This window comes from Liolophura sinensis, chromosome 6 (genome assembly GCF_032854445.1).
Source record: "Liolophura sinensis isolate JHLJ2023 chromosome 6, CUHK_Ljap_v2, whole genome shotgun sequence".
Taxonomy (NCBI): domain Eukaryota; kingdom Metazoa; phylum Mollusca; class Polyplacophora; order Chitonida; family Chitonidae; genus Liolophura; species Liolophura sinensis.
This window is the reverse complement of record NC_088300.1, coordinates 59,805,379-59,825,497: the sequence shown is the minus strand read 5'-3', so window position 1 is coordinate 59,825,497 and position 20,119 is coordinate 59,805,379. Positions and strand designations below refer to the sequence as shown.

The 20,119-nt window shown below is 38.6% G+C and overlaps 1 protein-coding gene across 4 annotated transcripts in view; it reads right to left on the bottom strand.

The window, feature by feature from the left end:
* Window positions 1-4,264: 4,264 nt before the first annotated feature.
* Window positions 4,265-20,119, bottom strand: part of LOC135467854 (TWiK family of potassium channels protein 18-like) — a 32,030-nt gene continuing 16,175 nt past the window's right edge. For all 4 annotated transcript variants that reach the window (XM_064745749.1, XM_064745750.1, XM_064745752.1 and 1 more), the window contains exon 3: window positions 4,265-7,137. In XM_064745749.1, the coding sequence (XP_064601819.1) occupies window positions 6,218-7,137 (920 nt within the window). In that variant the 3' untranslated portion in view covers window positions 4,265-6,217. The remainder of the gene's footprint in view (window positions 7,138-20,119) is intronic.

The window sequence follows — 20,119 nt, the reverse complement described above, 5'->3', positions numbered from 1 at the left end:
TGATCCCGTCCTTGTTTGTGTGGATGGATCGTCAATTGTAAGACACACATTCGTACATGCTCAATCTAGGTTTATAGCGCTTGGATGTGACAGTTTGGTGGAAGGGCAAGTCAGTTATGTGTGCCTCACAACTTAGAAACACCACTAATCACCTTCGTAACTTTGAGGAGGATTCTTCCATTTTGGTCGTGAACTGTGGTGCCAATGGTTTAGGCCTCTCAAAATTGGGAGACATGCGTAAACAACTGAAACTTGACATGTTGTATTTGACATTAATTTTTCCAAATCGCTTGATAGTGTGGTCACATTTGCTACCCAAGATCAGCTGGCGCTATAGCCAAAACACCAGCGCCATGCAGGCAAGTTTATTACGTTTAATTAGCTGTTTAGCTACACACATCATGAGGTTAGTCGGTGCTGCGATTAACTACCCGGATATAACTAACAGCCAGCCAACTCTTTTTGACCGGGATGGAGTGCATTTGTCCCCGTTGGGTAAAAATATATTTTTAAATACACTTCAAGGAGGGATAGAAACTTTGAATGTGAATGCGAATGCAACCAATCATCCCTCCTAGATTGCCTTGTTGTACATTAAAATGCTGATCCTGCTTGGTCTCCCTTGTGACTTGTTACAGAAATGTTTCACTCTAAATGGAGTTAATATCTAATTGTTACAAGTTAGTTTAATATTTTCATGGAACTGGCATGGAATTATTTTATATTATATGGTTGTGTGGTTGTTCTTATTTTCACTTAGCATTACTTGCTTTTTCTCGTATTTCCGAAGCTATACCCAAAATACTTAACATAAAGGATTGAACTTGGCCAAGAAACCCGTAGCGACTTACACGCCACATGGAGGATTTCTCCTGTTTGTGTGGCGGCATGGGATGAATCGTGTTCTGTTTGGCAGAAGTCGCTACAGGGTATTGCATATACAATATCGGGCATAAGTAGTTGTTCCTCGGGAAGGATTGATCAGTATTGCATTTCTAAATTCCGACCTATTGAGCAGAATTGATCTCGATGTTAAATGTACGGCCGGATTGATTCTTGTTGATAACTGACATTTTTAACTGACAACCTGATTGATGACGGTCGGCCATAAACATTTTTGTATCTTCGACCTGACTGATGATGGTCGAACAGTTAGTTGTGTAGCGACTTGATTGAGGGTGGTCAACACATTTTGAGTTCGTGGACTACTGTGTCTTAGGATTCACTACCGGATTGATGATGGAGAAGCATTTATTTGGTGTAGCTACTTGATTGGGATAGTTGCCACACAATCTGAATCAGTGGATCACTGTGTCCCAGGATTCACTACCGGATTGATGATGGAGGAGCATTAATCTGGTGTGGCTACTTGATTGGGATAGTTGCTACACAATCTGAATCAGTGGATCACTGTGTCCCAGGATTCACTACCGGATTGATGATGGAGGAGCATTAATCTGGTGTGGCTACTTGATTGGGATAGTTGCTACACAATCTGAATCAGTGGATCACTGTGTCCCAGGGTTCACTATCGGACTGATGATAGTGGAGCATTTATTTGGTGTGGCTACTTGATTGGGATAGTTGCTACACTATCTGAATCAGAATGCTGGCCGCCGTCGTATAAGTGAAATATTCTTGAGTACGGCGTAAAACACCAATCAAAAAAAAAATCTGAATCAGTGGATCACTGTGTCCCAGGATTCACTACCGGACTGATGACGGCCGAGCATTTCTCTGGTGTGGCTACTTGATTGGCGATGGTTGCTACACTATCTGAATCAGTGGATCACTGTGTCCCAGGATTCACTACCGGATTGATGACGGCCGAGCATTTCTCTGGTGTGGCTACTTGATTGGCGATGGTTGCTACACTATCTGAATCATTGGATCACTGTGTCCCAGGATTCACTACCGGATTGAGGACGGCCGAGCATTTCTCTGGTGTGGCTACTTGATTGGCGATGGTTGCTACACTATCTGAATCAGTGGATCACTGTGTCCCAGGATTCACTACCGGACTGATGACGGCCGAGCATTTCTCTGGTGTGGCTACTTGATTGGCGATGGTTGCTACACTATCTGAATCAGTGGATCACTGTGTCCCAGGGTTCACTTGTCCAGGTTAGAGAAATAACAAACACCTCGGTATCCTCAATATTTTTAACATAAGTAAAGGTCATTGGCCAAGTTTTAATTTATGTGTGGTGTTCTTTTGCTCTTTTACAAATAGATAAATAAGTAATGAAATAAAATTTTAACACAACCTGTAGAAGCTGCAACATCGACTTCTCCTCTAGATGCAGCACACACGCTCTCCAACCACTGTAGATCTTGAACGTGGACGGAACACGTAGGGTAGCTTTCATTTAACTATTACCACTTCATTCAGGCAGCTTCTTGCTTATAATTAAGGCAAGCTATTGTTAGCTACTAAACTTTCATTACCACAGGCGCGGTCATACTTGTTATAAGCTTGACCGCCCTTAAATGTTGGTACTGGATTCTCTATAAATGAAATCGAGATAAGCACAAAACTCAGCTCTCTACATCAAATTTATTTGAACCCGTCAAGTGTAGGAGATATAGGCGTCTGATTGCGAATAATATATGCATGTCGGCATGCATGTTTGGAAAAATTTGGAAAAATAGTCTTGCAAGAATTCAATTTGTGATGTAAATAGAAATTACCGTTAAGTGGGTTGACCAATAGCCCATGTTTTGTCGTTTATAGAAACATTCCACTCATCTGAACCGGTTAGCCTGTGATCTATGTCGGACAAACTGACTGGTTGTTTATACGGCCAGGAGAATATAGACATACAAGCAGCTGTATTCCTACATTACATGCCTACAGGACTGAATATCCAACGTTTGTTGCGTGCAAGAGAAACAGGAACTGTAGTAGAAGAACTCTTCAACTGACAAGGATGGATAGTCCTGAAAGTGTTCGGCACATTTGTCTATTGCTGTAAATCGATGTTGTTTGACAGTTGACTGGCATATTTGAAAAATAGGGGAATTCGTCTGCTCGACGAATAAAAGCCTTCTTAACTACATGTATGTCAAGAATTTGAAATTACGTGGACAGATGCTGGCGGCTGCGAAAGAAATATACTTAATCGCCAGAAACCAACCAACAGGTGATGGATCCTGCTAAAATACCTCAGGAACTAATTGCCTTGCGTGTTTGCGTGCTGAGCGTACTAACCCTTCCTATCAAGTAGAACTTCTTCAGAACACAGCAAAATGGCAGCTGTCATGATGATTCATTATCAATAAAACTTTCGCCATTTGCAGGTGTTTGAATCTCACGAGGAGAATATAATATTTTTAAGTTTTCATTTTAATTTTTGCCGAGTAGTAGAGGGAGGATATACGATAGTCTGTTCGTGAAGTGAGTTTAAGCAAACTGGGAAGATATTGTGAGGGATGATATCTAGTCTAATTTAAATTGCCTTACCACATTTAGTGAACAAAATTTAACAATCATCCATTCAGAATTTAGGCACCGTAACCGACATTCGTACCAATCGTGAAATCTTGCATGAGTGACGTTCGAAATTTAAGTGAGTGAGTGCTTGGGGTTTAATACTCAACAATTTTTCAGTCATATGACGACGAAGGAATCCTTAGAGTGTATGTGATGTTCCTCCTTGTTGCAAGACGGATTTCCACCGCTCTTTTATCTTACCGAAGGCAGGTACGCCGCTCTGCCCGGGCCATTATATTGATATAACCAGTCGTTGCATTATCCCCTTCGTGCTTAGAAATTTGAAAGGTGTCGTGCAGAGAGATGTGGGGCCATTTACTGGCCCTGAGTTGTCGCCCTTACCACTAACAATGTTATCTTGCATCACTGGAAAACTTCTTGGCTCAGGTAACAGGTTTGCCGACTTGCTACTCTACATTTTTGAGCACATGCGTGTGAAGGTGAAGGAAACTTGAGAATGTCTGAGGTAAACCACATAAGAAAGGAATTTTCAGCCACTGGAATTCGTGCTGAGAGAAGACGGCGGCTGAAAACACCCACATAGTCATTCACTCAACTAACGAGGATTACGAGCAATATTAGCAAAAGCAACACAAGAGGAATGTAAACTTTTTGAGACGTGTTTAATATCAAAGTAATAAGGCAAAGCACATGGCGATATCTCAATGACAAACATTCAAAATAACAGAAAATACAAGAAAAATAATTAAAGTACGTCATGTGACAGACACTAAAACGTGATCTCGTGAGAGAGAGAGAGAGAGAGAGAGAGAGAATCGATTCCTGCACTAGAAACTGGTGGGTCTACGCTGCAGCGTTCACTACACATGAATTATTATCTTTTCCCCTGACTGGTCCCTCCCGTTGCTTGCAGCATGTTTTAGTGGTGTCTGTGTCAGTTGTGGTTAACAAATCAGTGTTATATTATGTAAAGCAAAGTTTACACTACTCAACTTCATAATGACTTAACTTTGATTACGTGATCTTCAGTAAAGATTGACAGCTGAATCAGACAAATTTCACCCACATAGGAAAGATAACAGTGCTTCCAAAACGAATTATGTTGTGTGTATAGCGTATTACCCAGAGACAGATTTGTTTGGATTATAAGCAGATTGCAGGACAGATCTTTGAACACATAAAAATTAACTGATCGAACCAATGTATGAGGAACATACGATTTTTTTGCACTGGCCCCGCGATCTTGGACTGAAAACTTCAGTTGACTTTAAAATTGCTATTTCCTACGTAACAAGGTCAAAATATGGCTTGACAAAGTAAATTCTGAGTAAGTTATTATAAAACAAATTTCAGCTAAATTAACCAAAAAGGAAAATGGCAGTTCAATGATTGAAATATCCACATAAGTCTAAGATCGCTTCGTGGGCCTTGCTGTTAAGTGCACATAAGTATCCTAGCAAATACATCACGTTTCTTTGGTAGTTAAGTACCTTAAGTACACGTAACTATCACAGCTTTTGTGAAAACACAATCTTTCAACCACCTACTCCTTTTGCTTTACATTGAAAGGTAAAATCTTAGACACATAATTTCTAACATGAGATATTTAAAGCAAAATTTGATCAGTGTCAGTGCTTCCATAGAAAAAAAAGATTTCTTGAAACAAACTGAATGTACACAAGCTAAAATCTTGAAGGACTGAGTGCTGAATAATGTTTAATCTAATAAAAGGTGTTAGCCTCTGATACTGTTATACTTTTGCCACTTAGCTTATTAGAAAATGCATACAATATGTTTCCCTAACCTTTATCAAAGCACTTCACTTTGTCAAACTTAGACTACATACATACATAAAGTCAACTCTGTAAATTCTTAGCTTTAATCTAGTGGTGTGTGCATGTGTCAGAGTGCAGTGGAACAATCGCTTGCGAAACCTGATATTAACAAAAACTATTAATGGCAATCCACTTTATTCCGAATGCTCTGAGATTCAAAGCACGAAAGATAACCTGTTTATTAAGCACTAATTCATTGACTTCGGCAGTATATTGTCGTCTCATAGCGATATTTCTAAAGAAGACAATTAATACATGTACACTTATATAACACGCTTATTAAACAAAACATACAAGCTAACAACCATGTCGTGATACACATAACGTATAAAAATAACTGGCAAAGAACGTATCAATGCTCATTTTCATATCAAAATAATGATAATAATGAATGTCCGGTGGGTTGACCCACTCATAGATGCTGTCGTCCATATACATGTATACGTTACTTTTCTGCCTCAATGTACTCACTATGTGAGTCACTCTAATATCACTTAATGGGATATGCTCCATGCTATTCTCAACTGATCAGGTCATCAGCAATCATTTTTAATCACGATGACATGAACGGCTAAAAAATTCAGCAACCCTGGAAATGTGACGTTTACAGTAGGCCTATGCTGAACAACCCCTATGGCGTCCACGTATACGTTCTGACGGACACTGAAATTATTCATCTGTGCTTCTTTTCTCCGAAGCCACACCAGTATATACGGTCAAACTCTTGAGTACGGTCGGAGAGATTTATTAATAGAGATCTTTTATAGGAAACATTGCAGTCGTATATACAAAGCACAACCATTTTCTTCACAATAAAGAATCATTCGTGTCCTCTGTGATGCCCTATCCAAACTTCTTTACCATCGTCTCTCATTCTAGAATAAAAGTTTAAAAGTTTATTTTGCTATTTCAGTGAGCTCATGTAACTTTAACTGTCAACGTATGTAAGATCCTCTAACATAGAGACACTTCCCGTTGAGCTGTTCCATGAATTTCCCTGTTCGGGCGATTTCTTTAGCTGTGCCACGCGAGTCAAGCCTTTGTTCGCGTCTTTTTGTTTCTTTCCTGATCCGTTTACTGTGTCCTGCGCGCTTCCCTTACGTTTCCCATGCGCATTACATCCGGTTTCGTTTTCGGACGCGCTGCTGATGGAGTCCGATTCTAGCTTATTCTTTATTTCAGCGACTTTTCCCTTAGCTTGATCCAGTTTTTCCTTTGCCTTGTCTAATGTCATCACCTTAGCTCGGTCGATGTGCTCTTTAGCTCTATCAATTGTCTGAGAGAAAAACTCTATTGCAACATTAATCACCATGGAAACGAGAGAGAGACCAATGAAAATATAAACAGAGGAGAGCAGGAAGAACTTTGGATGCGCTGGGAGTACGTCACCAAATCCGATTGTACTGAGGGATATAAAGACAAAATAGAAGGCTTCTAAGTAGTTCCACTCTTCCCAAATAGTGTACATCCCTGCTCCAAACAAGAGATATATGACGATGACGAGGACTGCTACCGTGATGGGCAGATTGAACTGATCGTCCACCTCATAGCCATAATACATATTCACACCGGGACGAACTTCCGTTCCGTTAGCCACAGCACGGTTTTCTTCCGGGTCAGTATTGATGTCGTAGCTTTGTGACCTCGAGTCTTTCAATGGGAAATTGACGCGACGACAATATCCGGTGTAATAGTACCTTCTTACAAAGGCCCATAGGAACTTCAAGCCTCTAGTTATCCTTCTACCAAGATCCGCCAACACGATCATGGCCAAGGGTATCCCTATGGCTGCATAGATGATACATGCTACTCTGCCCCAGTTAGTCGATGGCGCGATATTACCATAACCTGAAAGTATAGGACAAAAAGAACGTATTTAAAAAATGCAACACAACTGCATGTTGAGAAAATTCTGGAGAAATGGACGATATAATTAAAGACGTACAGCAATGAGAATGAAACCAAACCAGCGACGACAGTGTGATAGCTGGAAAATAGTCACACGTAACCGGTGAAATACGGCCTCTCGTCAATTTACTTCTATCAGGGTTTAACTCTAGCTGTTCATGTTAGTGCACAAATCGTAGTAAATTACACGTCCCCTTGCATTATGGCTTTAGAAAAAATTACGTAAAAAAACCCCAAAAAACAACACAACAAAAGAAACTGTAGTGATGTTAATTGCAATTCATTAGACATCAGTGGTCTACGTCAGTATCTACGAGACATTTTACGAAAATAAATACTTAAAAGTAAGGATACCACTATTATATGTACCGGCAGTTCTATAAATCAAGAATGTATGAGCGTTCATGTATACGATTTATAATGTTATCTGACAATCTTTTTCAGGGACATGGCCGATAATTAAAAACAACATCTCTAATATCTCCGTAGGTATACGTGTCTCTCTTTAAGATCTTCCTTATCTAAATTGCATACCTGACTTTGAAATGCCAAGATATTACGGGTGCAACGCGGTTTGTGTAAAACTCCACCAGGTAATATATCATCTATTCCAGTCAGATACATCGCATACAGCTATGTATACTACTTTCATTCCATAAACCACCGAATAACCCAACTCGATAGCTAATGAGCTTTAAAGTTCATGAATTATCCAAGTATCCAAGTACCTAATCAAATAGTAGTTTCCTTAACATGTGTAAGCTGTCCACATTCTCGGCCGATGGCAGGTAAAGTCTGATAAAACAAGCACTTTCTACTCCCTCAACGAGTGGGGACAAGAAAGACAGAAATAAGTATGCATAGTTGTTGCTTTGTCTTATACGTGATGTAAAGATACTTTTTGGAGCGTTCGATCGCTTTCTCAAGTCAGTCCGCAATGTGTGTAATAGTTTTCACTACACAGTGGACTTGATTGGCACGTCTGAAATTTCCCATATGCATGAATAATTAAACCCTTTGCGATATTGAGTAGGTATCTAATGAATTGAATAACGATGAGGGTCTATTAGGTTCATAAAAACACTGGCCTAGCCGTCCGATTGAGGAAGAAAAACTGAATGATATCGACAGGACTCATTTAACCCCGTTTTGCAAAAGCGCCCAAAAAGTGGTCCATATACTCAGTCCGTATTGCAGGAATTAAAAATCATTGATTTTTAAAACTCAGCAACTTCTCTTAATTTGTCTCCAAATTGTCCACAAATTTATGTAAAGTCCATTCAGCCTTCGAGCAAGCTTTCCAACCTTTTTCAAAATGCAATCTGATGTATACCCGCTTTTACCGAGCTTCCTGTGAGGAAGGCTGATACCCGTAATCACCCTTGTCTTACTGTACATAGGAATGTGTTCAGAAACCTACTCTTTCGACAACCATTGGCATTGTCGCCCACGTACTTCCGCCAGGGGATTTTCAACCAATCACTGGCCATGTGAAAGAGATATTTTATGCGCTAGCACTTCTAAGACTACTAAATGTATCCCATCCGCATCGCATAGTTGTCATTACAGCCACTTTCGAATGTTATACTATTTTGCGCCAATATGTTGTTTGTCAGACGCGCCCTCTCTCTCTTCTCGTTGTTGTTGGTTTAGGTTTTGGGTTTGTACGTTGTGAACGAAAATACAACTCGATCTGACTGATATACGAACATCTTTCTTGTGGTTTTATCACTGAAATATAGAGAGCTCCTCCTCCTCAACTGGTGTTGCACTCCTGTCAGTGAATGAGGCGCCTGTCTGCCTTTGTAAAATGAAACCTGATTGGGCTGTGAATCATGCATATTTATAAAGGAAAATTCAAGGCTTTGACCAGTAATTACTGTTTAGTAAATCAAGGTAGGTGTTGGACATAAAGATGTCTAACATATACGAAAACAAAAATTAAATCTCTATTTACAAGAGCTAACCTCTCTCTCTATAGTTGACTCATTCGAAAGCCCTCGAGAATGAATACTTAAAACTAACACCTCTGTTTCTTTATATCAAAATAAATTAAAGGACCGCCTCATGAATATCATGGATGTTCAGATCTCTACAGCAACCAGTTAAATTTATTTCATGTCATGCACTGCCAACCATCCATGATTCTTGTAACTTCAGTATTTAGTATATATAATATATAAATGTCGGTCTAATTATGTTCTTTAGTCATTTTTGTACACATTTAACTCAAAGGGGATGGAACAAGTCCGCCACGCTCTCGCAGTTAACAGTTATTTAATGAAAATACAAAGAGGAGAAAACATTTAACAACAAAGTTAAAACCATTAAGTGTATACAGAACCGCATTAGCAGCAAGAGTATACTCCCTCGTCTTTGTACCTCAACAAATCATCCCACCATGTTCTGCAACATCAACATCGCATATAAACCTCCACTGACCTGAAGGTGCATCTTTTTTTTAAAAATCCATGTAAATAATGCACGATAGAGTTTATTACAGCACGCCTCTATAAAAGCAACTTTTTTCATCAAAGCAGACTTTAACGATGATGACAGCACTTCGTCACGCTTTCCTATTTCTACAAAGCGGTGTATTGACAGAACACTTTACTTGCATCCTGCAGATGGTTATGAAGGCATGATGAGAGAGGAAAGGTTTGTTGTCATAACGACTGGCTCTGTCAACTTCACACAGAACGTTTAGACAAAGCGAAAATCAGAAGATGCATTTTACTCGCACTTTTAGTGAAATTATCTTGATAGGTATCTAGATTTCACTGAATCAGAACCGATACATGTTAAAAATAAGATGAAATTATAATAATAATATAATGTCTCGCATCGAAACAACACGCCTTTCCCGTCTTACCAATCTTTGGTGCTCACCCAAAGCACGCTATGTATACATATTACTGATAATGTAGCCCTCTACGTTTAACCAGGTTTGTGCCCAATGTAAATACGCCAGTAGGCGAGTGACAGCCATAATGGGCATAGCTTACACTAACTCAAGTAACAGATGTTGTTACTTCTGTAGAATACATCAGAGCGGATGTTGAAAGCTGATGTTAACATGCAGGGCTTTTGTTCCTAAAGCAGCTGTGGTCGTAGCCGGCTGCACCCTGTTGTGGTGCCATCTATTTCGTATTGTAACAACCGATGAGACATAGAACTCCATCAGAAATCGACGAGTACATCCAGCCATCAGCTTTCCTAAAAAGCTGTTGTGATCTTTGTAAACAGATAAAAATCCAATTAGATCTTTTTATCTATCGATGTTTAAGTTTTTTTTTTTCGTCGAACACTATATAGTATGAATGGCATGAAAAATGGCAACACAAGATCTGAGTGCCTTCGGGGTCAGAATACAAGGGGTGCTATTTGTAAATACGTAACCGCTTTATTAAGCCAGCAGCGAAAATAATATTAGCATTGGCATATCATACACGAGGCAGAATTATTAACATCCCGGTGCATCCCCCCCCCCCCCATTTCCTCCTGACAACATGTACATACACCCACAGCTAGCACTTGCTCAAACATATCAGATGAAAGTGAGGGTTAGACCAGCTGTTTAGCAGCATTGATCCTAACTGATTCATGATGCTATGTTGTGTTCTGTATAATAATCTGAAGGGAAAGCACCGTGTTGACCGTTAGATCTACTTATTCAACAGTCCAGTTTGTGAGTGAAGTGCTCACTGCTGGCTGTCCTTATAAAGACACAGAAACTGTTGTCAACTACCACGTGTTCCTTCAAGTTACACTTGTGTTGTGTTCCCTATGGTGACCTAATCCCCAATCAGCGTCTGACTGGACATGGTAACCATAGGACTACTGATTGTTAGACAAAACTCAAGTTAAGGCGAAGCCTGCAGTTTGCACTGGTTTCCACAATGTAACTAATAAATCTTACGCATCTAGCATGACAAGTAATACACACTTATTCCTACATCTCTGTTAAAAATAAGACCATATTAGTATATAAAAATACAAAATTAACTCGTATGTGTATACCCACATATGAACATACAATAATTCTTTACCTTAATACAATATAAAATACATAGTAGACACCCATATGAAATTTAATAACATATGTACATGCATAATTCATTCACATATGGATATAAACATAAAGCCATACAATAATTCTTTACATTAATACAAATATAAAATACATAATTGACACCATATGACACCATGCGAGTTGATGCATCGGCAGCGACAGCGGCAATTAATTATGCTATGTATTTTAATTGCAATTTAGGGTACATTGGTGTGGTTATGCGGTCTTCTCTCTGCTAGTACTACAGCCATTGAAATATAATACTCCAATAAATCAATCGATCAGCCAAACGACACAGCGTGATTCTGAGGCTAGTTTTACCGTAGGCCTACACTGGTTAAGAGCATCCACAAAGATAATGTAGTTAACATTACATTTCACAACACCTCATGGTTACTTTCGCTTATAACACCCGTCTTCACCCTCATGCCATATAATAACAAATATTTCTGAATAAATGAATAAATATTGTTCAATGCCAAATTAGAAATGTTTCAGCTACATCGTGAAGATTAACATATCCCTCTACACGCACACATATTCTTTTGAAACAGCTCGAAAGGAAATGAGGACAAATGTGAGCACACTAGGCGTGCTTACATGTTTGAAAACATGAGGCATTATTTTAATGAGCTATAAGATCATTGCACCAACTTCAACCCTCGTCATCTCCGTTACAACAAGGAAAGATGTCTTAAAAAACGTTATTCATATATCATGAAGAACAATATGGTAGTCAATTTCCCTTATTCAACACCTACTCAAGTAATTCATTTATTCATTTGATTGGTGTTTTATTTCGTACCCCAGAATATCTCACTTATAAGACGGCGGACTGCTCAAGTAAAAATAATAACGCACGTTAAGCAATGTGTGCATTGCGTCTAAACAGACATTCAGATACCAAGTATATAATTGTAGGCTGCAAATTATTATCTATTTTTTGTTGCATCTGCTAGAATGGGTGACGGAAGATGATAAGAACGCTTTCATTACATAAATTTCCTGACTCAAGCAACTGGACAAAATTAAGACACTTGATCCAACTTTCGAAATGAAATGTATTGTTGAGCCAGCTGATTAGAAATAGGTTCAAGACAAATCATTCTGCCGTCGTTTGTCTCATTAGTATCTTTTCATACCACACCATAATGTCCATATCCAATTACAGTCCTTGGCATGGAAATGGCTGTTTATGTTTTCCAAGTCTTGTAGATCAGGAGCATCTTTAATCTTGACACATGGGGTGTATCAGTATCATGATGTGACAGTATTGGCATTTTTACATGATGTATTACTTTCTCTACCTTACATAAACAATTGACAGAATTCCCTATGTAACCATGATAGAAGGGCTGTCTGACAGAGCTGTTTCCAGAAAACTGCATGTTGTTGGTAACAAACCATATCCTGTAAACACTGCATGATAGGAGGCCATATAATGATTGAAACCTTGCAGGGAAAGTATCTTGTAAATGCATATAAATCATTTACCGCCTATGTTTCCCGACAGAAGGCCTCACAAGTCCGGTACTGAAACCCTGGTATGCGAACATACCACGTCTGGTCTTCAAACGCATACTTAATATTAGAGGTTCTGGAACAGTCAAGTGAGCGTAGAATCTGACAACTTCGCACGCAGTTAAAAATGCTCTCGTCTTTGCTACGATTCATTTCGCATAGGTTTTTTGTTCACCAAAATGGAGCCAATGAACAAAACTGATGATACATTTCAAAAGGATGTCTTGGTACAATACATATACAAAATCCAGTAATATAAAGGCTAAATTAACAGTGATGCCATCAGGTTTACATCATTATTCAGACTAAAAGCTTATATGAATACCAATGTACTGATAGGCTTTAATTAACCAGTCATATTGTGCACATATTTTAGGGAGAGCACTCTTTGTGCCTTGTGAACTAATATGGCTGGCCCTGGAAAGGGCCATCATGGTAGTCTCGAAGCATCATCCGAAGCACTCATTATATGAGTGAAAAGCATTTGAGGAATACGGTACAATCAGAGTATCAGAGTAGCGTTAAATGTTGTACATATATATATATATATATATATATATATATATATATATATATATATATATATATATATATATATATATATATATATATATATATATATACCAAGTATATATATATACCAAGTATATAATTAAAATTAATTAAAATTATTCCGAAAGGTAGAATTCAGGGATTGAAGTTATAAATATATAAAAACATTTAGTTTTAATCTAGGGCCTACACAAAATCATGTGTTAGAGAGAGATAAAAAAAGTTTAATAATACGTATAATAATTGAACATAGATTTTTTCATGATTCGTTTGTTACCCAAACTAAGGATCAAACATTAGGTTCATAACATCATATTATCATCACAGGTATGGAATTTTAAATGCAGGAAAAATATATCGTATCTATTTAGAATGGAAGGAGTAGTTATACATGCGAATTCTGACATATGTCCTATAGACATATTGGCTTATCTGCTAGACCTTGTCTAAAACGTTTAGAAAAAAGTCAGGGACCAACCGTAGGACTGGGTCAACAATGTGCGTAATGCTATGGTGAATATTGTCGTGTTATTTTTCCTCTTTTAAGCAAGTGCATATCTGTTCTTTAGAGAATAATCCGATTTACGCTGCGTGAAAAACGAAAAACATGTTTACCATATGTGCGCCAGTAGCCATGGATTTAGTCTATCACAACATTCCTGTTTAACCATTGTTCACTACTGGCTATTCACAGTCTGGTAAAAGATCTGTGGTTATGATAAACACTGAACATAGCTCACAGAAGTGAAGGTGAAACAAAGCCAAACCAAAAGAGTGGGAAAACAGGCTCAGGAATTTTTCCGACTTACAACCGAAAAATCATATTAATCATGTGATTAATCACGTGGACCGCAAATCATGATAAGTAACTAATAACACAGTAATAACAAAAGGATTAAATTGCTGTATACATCTATATCTGAAGCAACGGAGTTTAACATCAGAATCAACAGCACTCATGAATTATTGCGTGGAAGACGGAAAAAGGATAAATACATGTTTAGCGGTGTTATTTAAATAGCACATCCATCGAGCTGTCAGATCGTGGCATATCAGATTTGTATTCCTTCATTTAAATTGAAAATACTCTTTCTTTCGATAAGAAATAGCCATAAAAATTCAGTTTACCCCTCATAAGATGGGACACTACATACATCTCTTGCGACTTTATTAATGTGCCTGGGGAAAAAGAGAAGAAGCAAAAAAAAAAACCTAAATACATAATTAAATAAATAAATAAATAAATAAAACAAGACAAACATTATTCACTAAAATCTGTAAAACAAGGAAAGCCATGACAAAAAGAGTTCAACAGAAGGAATCCTGTCCGATCCAGTCACCGATGACGAGTTTAGATGAACTCTTGGCCGGGAGCATTTCATCACATACATTCTAAATATGTTTTGGCGCTAAAGCCGTGGATTTTAGGAACTCTAACCAGGTGCTTTGCTGAACACAAATAAAGATAACCTTCTTTATCTTAGAAGATATCTCCAGTTGGTTTTCTCACAAAACAAAGTGGGTTGAAGTCGTAGGTTTCTGATTTGTGTGCTACAGTGGCAGCTCTTATCTGCTGATGAAGACGTGAGAAACCACACAGGCACTGCAATGCCCCACTCCCTCCCTCACTCTTTCGCCTCTCCCATCCTGACTTCCACCACCTCAGTCACAGCATTCCACGAAGAAGGCAACTTAGAGTAACAAGAGAGCGGTAGTAGGTAGCTTGTAGTTAGTTATGACCATGATTTGTTAAAGGCATACCGTTGCTTCAGCACAGATGAAGATAACCCACAAATGTTCCTTGACATTTTATTGTGTCTTACATCGAGAAAAAGTATAATTACTGATTTTTTAAAATGAAATTACTGTACCGGATCATATTCTTAGTTTCCTGTATACATTACCTTAATTTTACAAGAACCATACCAAGAAGATCGACGAGAACAACTCTTGTTTTAGAAGAATTTTCTACGGATTTTTGTTTTCAGCACTTTTTTTTATTATTCAGGGCTTCGTCTGCTCAGCCACCGAAACATCTTTCACACTGAAGAACATACCAGTCCGGGCAAGGGTAGAACCTCAGACGTTTTGTAGGGTACTAGTATGACATTATCACTCCCACAGAATGTATACCTGTTCTAGCAGTTTACGTTCCCTTTTCATTAATGCTAAAGAGTTAGGACATATCTCTGTTTTCATTTTTCAGCCTGGAGATTAAGGAAACAGGGGAATGATGAAGAATGAATAGAATAAATGCTATTCAGGCGACAGAGATCACACGAGACGAGAAAGGCTCGAGTGAGTTATTCTGCAATATATTATGGTTATCATATAGAAAATATCTGAATCCTAAGACATGAAAAATAATGTGGATCAAAGGTCAGTGTAATAATAAAAGTGTAATAATGAAAGTCTAATGAGAAATGCGATATTAACCAATGTAGACATTTATCTTGTTTTAATTTTATTGTATATTAAATGTAATGACAACACAGCATTTTGCTTATTTCAAGACCAGTGACGTCTAATGAATTGCAATCAACATCACTGATGAAGACATTTTTTTCTTCAACTAATTCTCCTTGAGCCATGGTGCTAGGGGACGAGGGGTGGGGGAATATTTAAGCATTTACATGGACATTTAGACTAAAATCTGACCTGAGGTAAATTGACCAGAGGCCGTATTTCACCGGTTACGTGTGAACATTTGCCAGCTATCACACTGTCGTCGCTACTCTGGTTTTATCCTCTATCCGGGACGTCTTTAATTATATTGTAACCTGAAGCCTTATGTTTATCATTTACGAAAACTGTGACATTTTAAAGTAGATCTACTAGTTACACATGCGCAATTCAGGCAAATGGATCCAAGATTTGCCTCCAAACTGAAGAGTCAAGGAGCACCGATTGAATAATACAGGCATTTTAGGTTTTTATTTATTTATTTATTTGATTGGTGTTCTACGCCGTACTCAATAATATTTCACTTATACGACGGCGGCCAGCATTATAGTGGGTGGAAACCGGGCAGAACCCGGGGAAAACCCACGATCATCCGCAGGTTGCTGCAAGACCTTCCCACGTACGGCCAAAGAGGAAGCCAGCATGAGCTGGACTTGAACTCACAGCGACCGCATTGGTGTTAGACTCCTGGGTCATTACGCTGCGTTTTAGGTTTTTGATGCACTTATAAATTTCTGCACTGTTAGTTTGCAACTCGTAAAAAGATATCAGAATTTTGTCTGTTTTGGATAGATCTAAAAACTTTTTTGCCAGTGTTATTCACCCCCCCCCCCACCCCCGCTGGAGGTTACCAAGGTAACAAAATGCTGTGACTTCACTTCCAGCAACCACAACTCAAAAAATTGTGGTCAGGCTATGTTGATTTTTTAAAATGTTGTAGAGAAAAGTGCAGGATGGATGGGGCGGTATGACATTGCACCACGCGAAAGTTATATATTTTTGAGGTTGAATTGACAAATTTACTACATAAATAGTAAGGAAAATGAATGCGCTCGTGAACCTAAAGACAGTGAAATAGATAGTGGAAGATATACCAGGACCCTGTACGACTTTAAAACGGCTTTATTCCTCATAACGTTTCACAATTTGTGGACATGCAGGATATAGGCGATGGTCAGAGCACGGTATATAGGATATAACTCCAGGACATTCCGAACGTGATACTGTATGTTAACAGGTGGTAACAGAGCTAATGTCTTGTCAAAACTATACAAGAAAGCATTAATGTAGAAGACAGTGACCTATAAATGGGAGCCATGTTTATACTTGTGAGCAAAAAAAGTGGGTGCCGGTAGAAAATCTACCAACATGTTATAAACGCTGGTTTGCGGACCGTAGATGAGATATGATCGAAATATTAAACAAAGCATATTAAAAGCAATGTTAAACCTCATGCAAACAAATGAAGAAATGTGTTAGGTTAAAACGATTCTTAAGCTAAAGATTATTTTAGGTTTTAGGCTCTTATGCATGTGGCATTTGGGTTTATAAATGTGGTAGGTTATATATATGTTTTGTTATGTTTCACAGTTTCTCGAAGAATCGTATAGAATAATACTGCTTCGCTATGCGTAAATAGCAGGGCGATAGAATAGTATTCGTTCAGGAAGATAACCAATAGCACGGATAATCATTTGTTAGCCTGTACTTCAGTAAGGAGGATTTGACATTTGGTTAACAGCATGAACATCAGAATGCATGGAAAATGGGACGTCATTACGCAACGTTTGGCCATGTGCAAGTACAACTTGGAGGGCAAAAAAAAAAAAATAAATAAAAATAAACCCCAATCTTATACGAGGGTAACCTTCTAAGAGATAAGACAGGCGTAAAAAACCCAAGGTTGTTGGATGCAAAGATTCAGTAGCATTCTGTAAAGGCAGCTGACACTTAGTTTATCGTTGGGAGAAACCTCACTACCAGAGGCTTTCATCGGGGTTACAGTTATGAGCGATGAATGTTAAAAGTGGCCTGTGTGCGATCCTATCGTGTAATTGGGCCGTGGTATTTTACTGTAATTTAGCTTGATTACCGTGACAGGTACATAATGTCAATGTGTGGTTATCACCAGCGGCAGCGCTATCACAGTAACATTTCCATTCTTGTAATCGAGTTGGGAACTGTAAGACAGATATTATGAAGTCCTCAAAATCCCTTTTAGGAAAAATGCGTGTCTGAATTGTCCATGAAAACATGGCCACAGCGGCTATTCATTGTCCGTCTTGATTTCATTAATAATCTTTTTATCAGCTTTTGAAGAAATATTAATGAACAACGTGTTAGGTTCTCGGGAGCAAATAACAACACAAAAACGCAGTTCGTATTTAATACCAGCTATCTGTCCAGTCCTATTTGAAGGGATTTTTGGCATCTGGAATACCAGGCACTCATGGAGTTATCCAATATTTCTCTATTTTCAGCACCTGTGTTCAAGCGTCCCTAAGCAGTGCCTAAGCACGTCGCTCTTTTGTGTTACTCAGATCTGCTGTTTCATTACTTCAGATCTACACCAGAAAGTCTGGCACAGTATGTGAACCCTTTATCAAGTAAGGCTAACTAAACTCCTCGTGTACAATATACTGCGGAAATACATGACGCATCATTGAGCTAGGGAAATAAAGAGACATATAAAGTGAAATTTATTTGATATATGGGTTTGATATGTATGTCACACATACAGTAAATGTAATGTATACTTGAGTATCAGTTCTGTAATGATCATTGTCACACAGGTGATGAAACTAGTACACATTAACCTGGGCGGCTTTGTTTATAATGATTATAGCCCTGCGAATAACACCGACAAAATCGCTTATGAGCTATTGACATTTTACACATTCGATTCTGTGCACCACAGGTAAAGTATGTAAACGTTTCCCCTGCTGCTGGTAATTCCTTCACGAGTGAATGTCGATTTTAGCCGACTTAGTTGACGTGGACTGTATAAATCCTCGTCATCCTGGAACAGCGAAGTAATCACCTTTATTTTCCTTACCATTACGCATATTCCGCGCCGTTCTAGGCAGCCTTCCTGATTAAATTGTCCATTGAATAAAGTCCACGATTCATCATCCCATACTGACTGTTACATGGTGGACGAATGAGGCTTAACTTGGCATATAGCCTACAAACCAGATACACAGTATTGTTTGCTGGATAAAGCTGATGATCGGCCCTTCTTTATCTCAATCGCGGGAATTTATCATGTCATCATTCCACAAATCATCAAATGGATACTATTTAGTATTACGCCTCAGTTAAATCATTCCATAAACCTAGTATACACTAGATGCGACAATTACAATCACAGCTGCCAATCAAAACGTCGTTCATCAAAACTTTATCTTTACAGTAGAGTATGAATAGCTTTCATGACAAGTGGCTTTAAGGTCCTTGCCTGCCCCGACTATCAAAACGCCGGGTTCGGTTATTCGAAAGTGTATCAAAAGTTGAACTTAATTCTTAATACCAGTCTCATCCTAATATACAAAAAATGGCACAAAATAGTCTGAGCTAAAGTAAATACAACTTTAAGCCTAATACACTTTTGAACGACCGGCCCCTGTTGTGGCTGTCGGCATTTCACCAATGAGGCTGTGTATTCAAATTTCACTGTTTCGGCAGCGGTTTGAAGTCAGGGGGTTTGACAGGTACGGTTGTCAAAGAACGGTTGTGTACTGCGGGCGCTCTGATTTCCTCCACCAACAAACATGACCCAGTGCCGTCATATAAGTAAACAGTTCATAAGTTTACGTTGGTAAATATCAATCAAATAGATAAATAGATGACGTTATGATATTGCACATTGTGGTTGTTGCACATTGCTGAATTAGACGAAAAACAATTCACTTTCTTAAACATTTATCTACTATAATTTACCGTTATTAGTTCATGTACCAGTGTTTGTATACGCTCACACACAGTGATATGTCGAGTATTGGTAAAGTACAAGGGCTCTATGGCAGTTAGAACCTAGGAATCATATTTCTTATGCCTTTTTACACCAGCCTGCATGCTGATCTGAAAGCCACGAGGCAAGTTCAATATTTAGAATCAGAAAGGTTTTATAGTGGATAGTAGCTTGGTCTACAACAGCACGACATGCTCCTCACAGCACATGCGCCCTTAAGCGCTTGCATTACATCACTTTCAACAGTGGTCAACTTTAACCTTGGCAACGAGAGCGATACACGGGGCTGTCCTCCCAGGCATGTACACAGAGTGCATACGTATTAAGTATTAATAGAAAGAAAA